Genomic DNA, 12,942 nt, shown 5'->3' with positions numbered 1-12,942 from the left:
TGCGTCAGGCAAGAACAGATGCGCCTGGTGTCAGAATGACTGTGTTTCCTAGTCTCCCTTTGCATCGTAGCAAACACATGTCTGATCATCGCAGCATGTGCTGAGCTCCACTTCATCGACCGGAGCAAAAGCGTTGCCGTCCCGACAGACTGTATCAACCTCTCGCGGCTTTGCAGAAATCAGTGGGAAAGACCTCTTCGCATCTTCTCCACGGACATGACCACCGCAAGGCTGATGAAGAAACGAAGATCACGACGTTGTGTTGTGCAGATCCGACAATAATGCTATGGGATTCGGTCGACAATGACACCGATCTTCACACTTCATTTCCGAGTCATGACATGTTTGGGTCATGCTGATCTGGCTCTTCGCTTATGGTCTACTTTGTGGTCGACAAGCACCTCGAGATATCCAGAGCGGCAGCGTTCTTTATCGAGGGAAACATATGAGGTAGTGTCGAGCTGAGAGCTTCGTCGCCGCAAGTCATCTTCCAGTCAAGAGCTGAGGCCAACAGTCTTTCAAGCCCGACCGACCAACATTTCTCGTCCTTCGAAGGCTGTTGTGTAGTGTGAGAGAGGGGTATCGCTCATCATGTCGTCGTGTCTATAGCTTTGACTCTCAGGCTAGAAGTCCATGAGCAGCTGAGGTGCAATCTTTTCCAAATCCTCAACCTATCATCACCCAGTCAGTCAACAAGTTCCCTCTACAAACAGCAACACAAGAAATCCAAGAGCCACTAACCTCAAGAAAGCCACCAGGCCTCTCATGCACACACCGCGCGATCGCCTCTCTCACAAAGATATCCATATACTTTCCCGCCGCTAAATTCGCGTCCTTGCTGAGCCTCGTGTCGTCCTTTTCAAAGAACTCGTGCAGCAGCCGCGTCAGCAGCTCGGGAGGTATAGTATTGTCTGGACCTTCGTCCCCAGCCTCTTCGTCTTGTTCCTCCTCTTCTTCTGCTTCGTCTTCCTCCTCTGCATCGTTGGGGGCTTCCCGCCGGCCCCGCGATGCTGGTGCGTCGCTGTCGGAGAGTTCGAAAGGTCCCGACTTCTTACGTGCCGGCTGCTGTGTAGCCTTGCGCTTGGCGCCCGCGGCTGGCTGCTGGGTTTTACCAGGGCGGCCGCGCTTCGCTGGTTCTGCTGCTTGTCTGGGCATTTTGGTCCTTGATCTGTTCGGCTGCTGGGTGTTGCTTCAGGACTGGTGGTATGCTCGCATCGAGGTAGCAAACAGTCGCTAGACCGAGGTGGTGGCGTCAGATCAGTAGTACTGCGTGTGTCGAATACAGCAACAGAGATTCCACGTGTCGACGGCGTGATAGCCCACTTCTCCAAGTAAACGCAGGGTGTCAGATGTCAGAGGTGCATCTGCTGAACGGCGAGATTCGATCTGACCTGGGAATCAGGCGATCAGGGCGGGGAGCACGTGGGGGAATATTTAGAGCTTGGAGCGGGACGCGACTGTCACTGTCACTGCGGAATGCAGGCGCGTCTGGGCGGACTAGCGACAAAAGCTCCATTGGCCAATCAGAGCACCGCGAACAACAACCAGGCAGTATTATTATAATCATTGATTTGAATCGAATTATTGGTACTATGTCACAGAAGTCAATGGGAAAACATTCGTAGAATCAAAGAAATCTTCCTATTGTACCGCGGAAGTCTATCGTCATGCAATACCAAGGAAAATCCACCCCAGGATCGACCAGAAGCCGGTAAAGTCCAGCGAGGACAGGTGTTGCGTGAACGAGTGCAATCGAGAATTGCTTTAGTGTACAAATTACAGTGGATTAGGTAGCAAGCAAAGCTCTTCAGGTCATGTAAGAGAACGCCTTGCCGATGCCAGTCTAAACCACGAAGGACTGGCCGATCCAGGCGTGCCACGTCTTGTGGTGCCTGCATCCAAAGCCCCTCCGCAACATCCATCTTCCCCATTTTGTCAACCGATTCCTCATCTGATCCTAACCAGTAACGAATCCCCACAGCCCGGGTATTCGCCAACTGCCCAACCCGCCACCAGTGAAGAGTTTATACACGAAGAAGTGTCAAAGGCATTTAGCCAGAGCCACCCTTGAAGGCCTTGCCGAAGAGCAGGACCTGGAGCTGGTCGTAGATGGACAGGACACCAGCACCGGCAACACCACGGAGAATGTTGGCACCGGCACCCTTGAAGAGAGACTTAACACCCTCCTTGGCGATGATCTGCTTGCCAGCGTCGAAAGAAGACTTGTACTTGACGGCCTCACCAGAGGTCATCATCATGCGACGACGAATGGTGTCAAGGGGGTAAGAGGCGATACCGGCACCGGTGGTGACGAGCCATCCAAGGGCGAAAGAGGCAAGGAAGTTGTTGGCGAGGTTACCGGTAAGGACGACGGGCTTGATGGAATCGTACATGCCGAAGTACAGACCACGGTAGACGACGATACCAGCAACGGAGGGCATGAAACCACGGTAGAGACCGGCAATACCGTCAGAGGCGAGGGTCTTGCGGTAGACGTCAACGAGACCGTTGAACTGGCGCTCACCACCCTTCTTGGCGGACTTGGCGTCGTTGGCAAGACGGGTACGGGCGTAGTCGAGGGAGTAGACGAAGAGCAGGGAAGTGGCACCGGCAGCACCACCGGAGGCCAGGTTACCAGCCATCCACCAGGCGTATCCGTCACGCTCCTTCTTGAAGCCGAACATCTGCTTGAACTTGTCGCGGAAAGCGAAGTTCAGGGCCTGGGTAGGGAAGTAACGGATGACGTTGGCAGTGTTACCACGCCACAGGGACATGACACCCTCATCGGCGGCGGTACGGCGGAAGCAGTCGGCGATACCGTCGTACTTGCGGTCAAGACGACCCTGCTTAAGCATCTCATCCTGGGAGGCTGTTAGATGCGGTCCGATTGACAATATACTAGCAGCGAAGATGGCCAAGGTCACGTGTCATCTTGGATAACTTTTTCGACCGGGGTGACCCGGTCCGACCTTGGCCGGCTAGCTGTCCAAATTGATTGAGCAGCCATGTTTACTAACCTGGTTCTGGATGAGAAGCTTGATACGCTCAATGGGAGCGGCGGCAGTCTTGGAGACAGCGGCGGAGACACCTCCCACTGTAGGAAACTGTTAGTGATTGATCATTGTTGTTATTGCGGTACCGGGATCAGCTCGCCGAGGTCGGAAAACTGATCGATGACAAGTGCCGATATCGAAATGGGTTGTGCAACGTACTAAGGAAGTCGGCCACGAAGGGCTGTGAGATTGAGTTAGCAAATTGATTCATCCTGAAATTGATAGATATCCGAAGGCAGGTCAAGGTAGACCAGCTCCAGCGACGTTGTTCGTTCCATCAGCGACGATAAGCTGTACAGCAAACCATTGTCGCGTCAAATCCTGTCCATCAAATTGAGACTCGCAATGTCTCGATGGAATTCATAGCTGGATGCTATGGCCATTGATGGTAGACCGATGATGGAAGGAAGCGACGTCGCCGGTGAGGTGCACTTTTTTCCCGCAGCCTCGGATAACAATGAAGGGAAGAATGAGTAGTAGCTTACCGGCATGCCCAGGACCTTCTGCTTTTCGACAGGAACAGACATCTTGGCTGTGGGTTTCTTCTCAAAAGATCAACCTCAGAGAAAAGAATGAGCGGAGATGGACGGAGGAGTAGAAGGGGATGAGAAGACGGAAGAGCGAGTCGAGAGAATTTAAGTGCTCCGACGGCAGCAGGTTTGAGGGAGGGAAAAAAAAATTCCTGCAGGGTGGCCGAAGAAGGAACAGCTTTTGAGCGAATCTTTCCGGGCCGCGCTAAGAAAGGAGCACCGACCACCCCAGGCCGGGCTCAGGGTGCGTGAGAAGTGGACAAGAGCGGGTCCCTCCTCCTCCTTCTCTTTGCTGGCCCTCCAGACTTGGTAGGGAAAGTGCACTTGGTGGCTCTGGTGCAGGTGTCCTCTTTCCCTTCCATGGGTGGGCACTGGGCAGGCGCGGGTGGAGTCGCCCCCTTCCGCTGCTCCAACCCCAAACTTCACTGTGGGAAGGTGCAGGCCAGCAGCAAAAGCGAAGTTTTTCTTTGGCCCGGCAACTCAGGCCAAATCTAGTGGCCTCAGGCCGAAGCGCTAGTTTGCCATGGAATTGAGATACCGGTTCACCCCGAGATTTGCACGGGGACTCCGCGGCCAATGTTTCTTGCCTACGCTTGTCGTCGGGAAGCTGGACGGCAGCATCGCCCGCCAGACTTCAGGTCGTTTAGTGCTCACTAGCCAGGAACTCTGGGGAGAGTTTGTCACTGAGAGCCAAAGCTCCAGACTCAAGATCCCATTGCGATGTTCCCAATATTGTTTATGGTATTGCAAACAATAGGGGCATGCATACTAGTGTCTAGCACCACATCGGCAGAGTCGATGGCATCAAGGTGCCCGACTTGGGCTAGGCAAAGGGTGCGGAAGAGCATACGGGCTGGACGGCCTGGCCCTTGTTCTAATGAGATTTCATTCCAAGCCTCGTTGTTCATCTGGAGGCTACTCAAGTTATCCCATGTTTCTTGTTCCAGAAACATCGTCATCAGCATCCGCGATATGGCCATGGTATGGTAAAGCATCATTACCAAGTGGTATCCTCGCTGCTTCTGCTGCCAGCCCGGGAACCTGAGGCCTAGAAGCCATCTTCAGCCTGCTATGGCAACCAGACATTACCGATGGATATCTCATCCGGCCCCGTGGCATCAAAATCCCCCTTCATCCCGAGCATTGCCTCCATGTCCCGGTGCCAAGCCGCCCAGCTTGGTTAACTGGGCCGGGCACCTCTACTGTCCACATACATACATCGTAAGCTCGGGGGGTCTCTTGCTTGTGTGCTTGTCAGCTCCTTTGAGCCGCCGCCACTAATGCTCATTCGCAATTCGCAATCCGCCAATCGACCTGCATCCACCGTCCCAGACAGCCGAGCTTAAAAAAAGAAAGAGACGCAATTCACTGGCTCCAGAATCCAGGGGCATGCCTGGCCCGGCCGAGTCAAGGCCTTCGCTTGCTTCGGGTCAATTCAGCGAATCTGGCAGGTCTCCCAGTGCGCATCCTCTTCTCAAACTTTTCTTACGCGTACCCTCTCGGCAGACTAGGCAGAGAGAGTGACATGCTCGTGTACAGTAGCATCGGTACTGAGCAGTCCTGGACCGCAAATGGGACACTCACATGCCCAAGGCTGGGCAAGCGGCTCTCGGGTCAGGGTTCTGAGAAGAGCTTTGTTTACATTTGATTCGATTCGTACAGGCTCGACAGAAGCGCCGTTTGGAAATGACGGGGCAGATCTATGGATACGGCCCACGACAGCCAATATAAATTTTCGCCATCCTTGATAAGGGAGAGAGGCATGCGTTTTCGCCTCTTTGGCCCTTATGTGCAATTGATAGTTGATATAGTTCTCCTTTTATTAGCATGCCCTGCGTCTCGACTGCGTACCTGAAGCAATTGCCTCTTGTTAGTTCAGCTGGAGCGCTAAACTCGCCGGCCGAGAATGGACAATGGCTGGACACATGCAACAAGCCCGGATGGTGGCTGAGAGGCGATGTTGTCATCTCGAAGAAAGTACCGAACTTCAAGTATCTTCGAACAGACGTCACAGCGTCCTTACTCGTACCGGCAGCATCTCAAACTCAGGGCGGCGAGGCCGGTCTGGGAAGCTGCCAGCTCTGTTACACTGAGACGTTTGCGCGCAACCTGAATGCTGCAAGACCTTCTTTCACTTGGACCATCAGATACGCCGCATAGCTGAGAATGTTTCCCAGATGGAGCCGGCGGTACCAAAGTCTTCGACGAGGAGAACATTCGGGCTAGGATACGATTCCGCAAGCTTCGGGGCCCCAATAACGGGAGGCCGGGAGACCGGGAGACCGGGAAGAGGGATTGATGGAGACGATTGGACGGAATGCTTCCATGTGGATTGCTTCTCTGCCAGCTCAGCTTTGTCCTATTTTGACATGGGGAACCGTGAAGGAGAAAAAAATTAAACGGGACCGATCGGTCTGACTAAGGAAACGAGAAAACAGGGGATAGGTACGGATACATTGACTCCTGCAGCCTGCCCGCCTCACCACCGACAAGACGACGCCGTGCTTGCCAGTTGCCAATTGCCACGCTTTCTTCAAGTCCGGCTTCGAGCCTGCAGTTTCCTGGACCGGTCTCCGTTTTCTGGCTAACACGACCTGAGGCTAACAGAAGCGCTGGCGGGCCGCAAGCAGCCCCGGTCTTCTCTCCCTGTGCACCTTCCCCCTGCCTTTCACTGATGCCTTGGCGCCTCATTCTTATCTGCATCGGACTGGCTGCACGTCGCTGAGAGCATGGAACCTTGACGGACAGGTTCCATTGTCATTGGATGCTTGACTAAAGCTGCGGCCAAGCATGATCCCCGGATGTACACCAAAACCACGTGATACGACCCAAAACCTCAGCCTCGCCTGCCTCCAAGCTGATACGCTGTCCTGCACTGCGGCACTGCGTCCTTGGTTCGTCCCGCCCGCCGCGTGCTCCAGATTCCGTTCTCAATTCCCCATCTTCTCTCCAAACCTTGCCAGTCGACCAACAAAAAATTTCATCGACCGCCCAGCGGCCCGCCTGCAAGCAATACTAGCAAAAATTCCACCTCCAAACATCTTGCATCACGTGACCGAAATCGGCGAGCAGACGAAAAAACACCATTCATACGACACGACTATTGCGCGCGACGACGAGTGGCTCCCGATAGCCACCGCTTCCTACCCCTGAACGCGTGCAAGTAGATGCCTCGGCCCACCAAGAGCTCCTCATAGAGGCTGTCAGTACGTCCCGCGACGCGCGACTCTCAGCCTTGCGACGTCTTGATAAGATGACACTTGTCTAACGTCTGAGATGCAGACCCTGGCGCCCATCCACCTTCTCCCGAGACGCGACGGCTCCCTCGATCACTGGCGAGGTGGGCTTTGGGGCATGAATAATCCGGCCGCCTACACTCCTCTCGAGTCCTTGTTTCTGTTCCAAGCCATCCTTAAGCACGGCGTCGAAGCCACTGCCTTCGTCAAGGTCTCGGATCTTCTCGTCAACAACTCGTTGATCAAAGATGACAAGACATACGATGCTAAACGACTGAGCCCGGATGCGCTTCGACAACTCTTCCTGCACCTGCTGCAGGAAGAGTTGAGGATCGAGAATGCGACGACCGATAAGGCCGATGGCGCGTCGCCAACATTGAAGAAACGCAAGCTCAGTCATCCACCACTACCTACGCTTAAGGAGGTCAAGGAGCAGTCACATAGGTTCCCCGCGTTGGTGGATCGACTCTATGCAAGATATAAGGAAAATATCGTCAGGGACATCAAGGAAGATGAACGGCGCATCGAGACGCTCGCCAGAGATATCAAGATTCTTGAAACGCAAGAGGCGATCGATCGAGCCAAGGCGAACACACCCCGTCCAGTCGCACCAAATGGGTCTTCAGCGCCAAAGCCTGTCCCGACACCTGTACCGGTCCCCTCTTTGAATTCCACGCCCGGCCAGGTCGCATCTCAAAATCAAGCCAAGCGATCGACCCCAACGCCTCCCGTTGAGACTCCGCGACCGATCAGGCCTGCGAACGGACAAGGCTCCGTTCCGACGCAGACTCCAGTACCGATTCCGAGACATGTACCACTGCAGCCTCAAGCGCTCCCACGGCCACCAACGACCGTTGCGCCAGCTCCACCACCGGCCCTACAGCCTGCGCCAGCAAGACGAGATGTAGCTCCGCCGGCAGGCGCGTTTCAGCAATCACCTACGGTGCCTCCGGCGCAAGCTGTGTCTGCTGCCGGGGCATCGGTTACGGCACCCGCTAGCGGGCCAGATGCCAAGCAGCATCAAAATCTGAAGCCTCCCAATAGTGCCGGTCAGGTCTTGCAGCCCCCTGCTGGTGCCGGGCATCCGCCAGTTCGGCCCGGTCAGTCGACATCGCCGGTCCCTCTGCCGGCAATATCACCACGGCCGGAAAACATACCCAAAACTCGGATTCCAACGCCAGGGACGCCCGCTCAACCCTCAACTCCGGGCACTTTGAAGTGGGAAAAGCCATATCAGCCTGCGGCACCGGCACTTCAACCACAGGGCCGCCCTATGCCAGCTCAAACCCCAACACCTCCTGCACCTTCTACCCCGAATCAGGCACATCATCCTGCTCAATGGTATCCTCAATCAACAGGGCAATACCATGGTCCTCCGCAGCCTCCTCATGTTCCAATGCAAGCAAATCAGGCACAGAGATACTCGCAGCAACCCCAGCCGGTGCTGGTAGCCCCTCAACCCCAAGGTCACCCTCAGCCCCAAGGGCAGGCCCAATCTTACCCGCAGGCTCAGGCTCAAGCTCACACGCAGGCTCAAGGTCAGGCTCAGGCTCAGGCTCACGTTCATATTCAACCCCAGACTCAGACACCAGTCAAAAACCAGAATCAGCCTCAGCCTCAAAAGCATCACCAACCCCCGACACCTCAGCCTCAGCCTCAGCCAAAGGGACAGTTGGTGGCTCCAGCCCACTCAACGCCGACCAAGGAGCCCTCAGAGAGCTCTGGGAACCTACCGCGCAGAGGCCGCCCACCAGGCCAGTCGGTTACGCCTTCTGCGCGGCCACATACCGTTCAGCAGCCACGACCTATTGCTGCAGCATCACCTACCCCATCCGCTGGTGCTTCAGGGCAGACGGTCGTTCCTCCAAGATGGCAGCAACCTCACCCTTCCCCCTATGCACAGCAACAATTCAGCCCTACGCCAGCTCCGGCCCCAGCCCCTGCGCCATCCCAGCCGAATGCTAAGCCAAATGATGCTCAAAGGCGCGTGAGCCCTCCCTTTAACAAGCAACAACCCCGGCCTGCTATTCCTCCTCACCTGGTTTCGCAAGTTGCTGCTGCTGCTGCTGCACCTCCGGCACAACGGGCCGCGAACACCCCTATCCCACTGCCACAGACGCCTATCACAGCGCCTCCCAGCTTCCTTCTTACTGGCTCCGGAACTAAGTGGACCGTGACTTCTACGCCTTCGACCCCTCGGCCGGGTGCATCAGACAAGGAGGTTGCTAGTCCCGCCTTTGAACCACTGAGCCCTGTGCAGCAAGTTGCGCCGTTGCCGCCTGCGCCTACACCTACACAAGCACCGCGAAAGCCCAGTCCCAAGCCGACACCCGTACCCATTCCAGTGCCGAAGTCAGAGACCAAGACTCCCGGCCCTAGAGGCCGAGGCCGACCCCCACGCAGCGCGCACAAGGTCCGTGCCGACAGCACACCTTCGGTTGCGGGTACGCGACGAAGTCAGTCAGTCACGTCACAAACTGACGAGTTATCAATGGATCACCATGAGCTGGCGCCCAGAATTAAGGACGAGAACGCCACTCCTAGAGTTACTCCTAGAGCGACACCGAAACCGCAAGATGACACGGGCGATACAACTGCTGACGAAAGCGTGCCAAGTCGGCGCAACATGATTACACCTAGTAGTGTGTCATCCCGGCTTGCTCATAAGCGCAAACGTCAGGATACTCCAACCGAGCCACTCGCACCGCCAACAGCCCCGACTCACGTGCTATGGACACGCCAGTTTGGTCGTGTAAGTGCTGCTGCGCTTGATCAGATTGGTGCTCACAGGTTTGCAAACCAATTTGCGAATCCCATTCGAGAGCGAGACGCCCCTGGTTACAAGACTCTGATCATTCAGCCGCAAGACATCAAGTCTATTCGTGCAGCCATCACACATGGCAACAGAGCAGCTACTGAGGCCGCCAAGGCCTTGCCAGACGGTGACCCAGGCACAGGGTCTGTTCTTCTGCCAGTCAGTGACGATCTGGTGCCACCAAAGAGCATCATCAACAGCGCTCAGCTCGAACGAGAGCTTGTTCATATGTTCTCGAACGCCATCATGTACAATCTGGACCCGAGTCGCGGGCCCGGTCCGGCTTTCATGAAGGGCGGCAGTGCTGCGGATGGGGCTGACGTAGTGGGGTATGAGGTTGACGAGGACGCCGTGGTGCGTTCTACGAGGATGATGTCTATGGAGGTCGAGAAGATTATAGGAGAGCTCCGTAACGCGGAGAAGGAGCGCACAGGTCAAGCTCCCTCGAACTCTGGGAACACGAGGCCGGCTAGCGTCGCTACAGGTGAAGATACACCAATGGCGGAAGACGACGTTGATGAGTTGGCGGGCGACGCAGATATAACCTCTTCAACAAGGAGACGACGCGTGGGCACGAGGAACTAGAAGCTGCCGCGCATCGCACGCAAGCTTCGTTGATTGGAGGGTTATTTTCTTTGCGAGTTGTATGTCGGGGGCCTAGAAACGGCCCCCTTTAGAGAAGAAGTGTGTAGGATACTCTGAGTAGCCCTTAGCGTCTACTTTCGTATGATAATGTTACCAAGCAGCCCAAGTGTGGCTAAGCCAGTTAATTCAATGGTCCTTAACATTTAACAATTTGTGATGTGACTTGTAAGGAAGAGAGGCACGTGGGCATAGATGGTGTCACACAAGACTGACGTATGTGTCTGGATTCTGCGTATCCAACCGAGTGGCTTCGTCTTCTCTCCTTCTTAACTCCTATTCATCATGGCCTTGCCGAGGAAGGCACGGCGGGCATTTGCGCGGTGGGGAAGCAGTACTGAGGAAATTGTGCGAGTGCTTGTACGAGTTGCTATATACCGAGCGTTAGCAAAAAAAAAAAAAAAGAGATATCAAAACTACAAAAGAGTTCACCCCCCCGGTGGCGAATGGGGGCTACATCTCTGGGTGCACATGCTGGGACTCGAACACGGGAACTCTCAAAGCCTTCACCGAATAGGCTGTTCGTGGACTTCAACCACTCCACCACCCAGCCAGTTTTGACCTGACCCCTAAGGGGGCGCCTGCTGGCTGGTGACGGGAATGGAGTTGAGGGGGTCTATATGGGTTTCGGTTGTGGTGTATCCGGGTGTGTATTCGGGTGTGTATTCAAGTGTGTATTCGGGTCGTGGTGGAAGGAAACGAATCAGGGACGTTTCCTTCCTCCCTGCTTACCTACTCAACTTCTTCTCAGTATCTTCCGTTCGAGGACGGTAGAGGTGCCTACGTATTTCAAATTGGCTTTTGATATATGATATGAATGGAATTAGATGTCCCGAGTGAAGTTTATATAATCGAAATCTGTCCAGTGGTTCTCTTTTATCTTATCCTTAAATATTGTCTATCCTAGAATAATTACTTTAAATAATAGAAACGAAGCTTATAAAGAATACGAGAAGAATTTAATAACTAGAATAGAGGGACGATTAACGAATTGTACTGTAGGTCCCGGTTTCTCTAGCACAATTTCCATAACGTATCTATTTTTTATTATAAGGGAAGGTGCAACAAATCTGCTGAATTTTGAAGTGGTAACCGTTAGTCTTAAGGAACGAGTCAGTAAGAATTCAAGACATTAAGCTTTTAGGACGCATGATTGAAATTTCGATAGCACGTCTCTGAATGACTTTCTCTATAAATATTGAGTAGAGTAAACAGGCCTATTGTCTTCCAAAAATCTGAGGCCATTTTCTCCAAAAGGCAGATTGAAGATAAAACATAGTATTCTCCATTACCATGTAGAAATAACCAGGTCGATGACCATCCCTCTCGAGAATCACAGTAAATATGTTATAGATCCAGACCGAGAATGCCACTTAAACCTTCCACAAACTTCTCGGTTGCTCATATATCCAGAGTAGGATATAATAGTGAAATCACTGAAAATGAGATAGCAGGTCAAGTCTCAGGAGAAGCCATTCTCTAGCTTCCTGTGCAAAGATCACAAAAGGCCTACCACGGGACAGACGTCCCATTATACAAAAAGAACTTCCCGCCATCAGCGCTATTGAGCCCAGCTAGCAGATCCAATATACCCCCCGCACTATCCTCCACCTCAACCGTCGCCCCAGGCCCACCAGAATCAGTCTTGACATGACCCGGATCGATAGCCACCGTGACGATCCCCTGGCCCCTTAGCTCCCGCGCCTGATGCACCGTCAGCATGTTCAGCGCCGCCTTGCTGATGGAGTAGCCCGCCAGCATCCCGACGCGGCCGTCGCTGGTCCAGCTCAGGCTGCCCGCGCCGGAGGTGATGTTGGCGACGACCGCGGCGATCCTCTCCGCGCCCTCGCCAGCAGCATCCACACGGTCCTCCTCGCTATCGCCCTCGGCTGTCAGGAAGGGTAGCAAGACCTGCACCATCCTCGCCGGGCCGAGGACGTTGGTCTCCATGTGCACGTCCAGCCCTGCCTTATCAAGCGTCAAGCTCGTCTGGTGCGCAAATTGCAGCGTCGCGGCGTTGTTGATGAGAAAGTCCACTTTAGCCGGCGTCCCGTGGCTCTCTTGGAGGGCTGCTGACAGCCGGCCGGGGAGCGCGGCGATGGATGCCTCGGAGGAGACGTCGCATTCGAGGATGTGCGTCGTGGCGGTGCTGGAGGATTGGATGGCTTCGAGGGCCGAGAGGTCTGTGGAAGGGGCGGTGGAGCGGACGAGGGCGATGACTGTGTTGGAGGGGGATTTGCTTAGTTGGTTGATGTATTCCAAGCCGATGCCGGCTCTGGCGCCGGTGACTACGTATGTTGGCATGGATTTTTTCACTCGTGACGGAAGTAAGGAGGGGGATAGGTTTGGTTTGCTGCGTGAATGACTACTCCTTGCTTCTGTCTAGACGATGCGTATTGTACGCGGTTTTCGTGGCTTGGGTCATCTCACGACTTCAGCATTCCGAAAAACCACCATCATATGAAGACCCATTAGCCTCTATAAGAGGCCAAAGTTATTAGGAGATAGCTGAAGTCAACTGGCGAGATTTAAGATGGATTGGTAATACGAAATTCTCAGTAAGCTCCGGGTGAGATCACGTCTATATTGCCTAAATGCAACCTGCATAAAGGATCAGTCGTCAGCGACCATATGATCCAATCTTACACAAGATGTTAACGTTGGCT

At 54.3% G+C, this 12,942-nt stretch overlaps 5 protein-coding genes across 5 annotated transcripts; 2 read left to right on the top strand and 3 right to left on the bottom strand.

The window, feature by feature from the left end:
• Positions 1-623: 623 nt before the first annotated feature.
• On the bottom strand, positions 624-1,155 carry CCOS01_03321 (uncharacterized protein; the record flags this gene model as incomplete). Its single annotated transcript, XM_060451507.1, has 2 exons — positions 624-671; positions 742-1,155. The coding sequence occupies 2 exons, from the start codon at positions 1,153-1,155 to the stop codon at positions 624-626; spliced, it is 462 nt and encodes a 153-aa protein (XP_060317772.1).
• An 896-nt stretch (positions 1,156-2,051) lies between these two features.
• On the bottom strand, positions 2,052-3,580 carry CCOS01_03320 (ADP,ATP carrier protein; the record flags this gene model as incomplete). Its single annotated transcript, XM_060451506.1, has 4 exons — positions 2,052-2,861; positions 3,018-3,094; positions 3,213-3,234; positions 3,539-3,580. The coding sequence occupies 4 exons, from the start codon at positions 3,578-3,580 to the stop codon at positions 2,052-2,054; spliced, it is 951 nt and encodes a 316-aa protein (XP_060317771.1).
• Positions 3,581-5,154: 1,574 nt separating this feature from the next.
• On the top strand, positions 5,155-5,331 carry CCOS01_03319 (uncharacterized protein; the record flags this gene model as incomplete). The annotated part of the gene is made up of 1 exon (XM_060451505.1): positions 5,155-5,331. The coding sequence occupies one exon, from the start codon at positions 5,155-5,157 to the stop codon at positions 5,329-5,331; it is 177 nt and encodes a 58-aa protein (XP_060317770.1).
• Positions 5,332-6,859: 1,528 nt separating this feature from the next.
• Positions 6,860-10,219, top strand: CCOS01_03318 (uncharacterized protein; the record flags this gene model as incomplete). The annotated part of the gene is made up of 1 exon (XM_060451504.1): positions 6,860-10,219. The coding sequence occupies one exon, from the start codon at positions 6,860-6,862 to the stop codon at positions 10,217-10,219; it is 3,360 nt and encodes a 1,119-aa protein (XP_060317769.1).
• Positions 10,220-11,785: 1,566 nt separating this feature from the next.
• Positions 11,786-12,580, bottom strand: CCOS01_03317 (short chain dehydrogenase/reductase SDR; the record flags this gene model as incomplete). Its single annotated transcript, XM_060451503.1, has 1 exon — positions 11,786-12,580. The coding sequence occupies one exon, from the start codon at positions 12,578-12,580 to the stop codon at positions 11,786-11,788; it is 795 nt and encodes a 264-aa protein (XP_060317768.1).
• Positions 12,581-12,942: the final 362 nt, after the last annotated feature.

This window comes from Colletotrichum costaricense (genome assembly GCF_030867565.1).
Source record: "Colletotrichum costaricense strain IMI 309622 chromosome Unknown Scaffold_3.1, whole genome shotgun sequence".
NCBI classification, from domain to species: Eukaryota; Fungi; Ascomycota; class Sordariomycetes; order Glomerellales; family Glomerellaceae; genus Colletotrichum; species Colletotrichum costaricense.
Note: the sequence above shows the minus strand (reverse complement) of the source record. Positions and strands in the feature narration are given on the sequence as shown.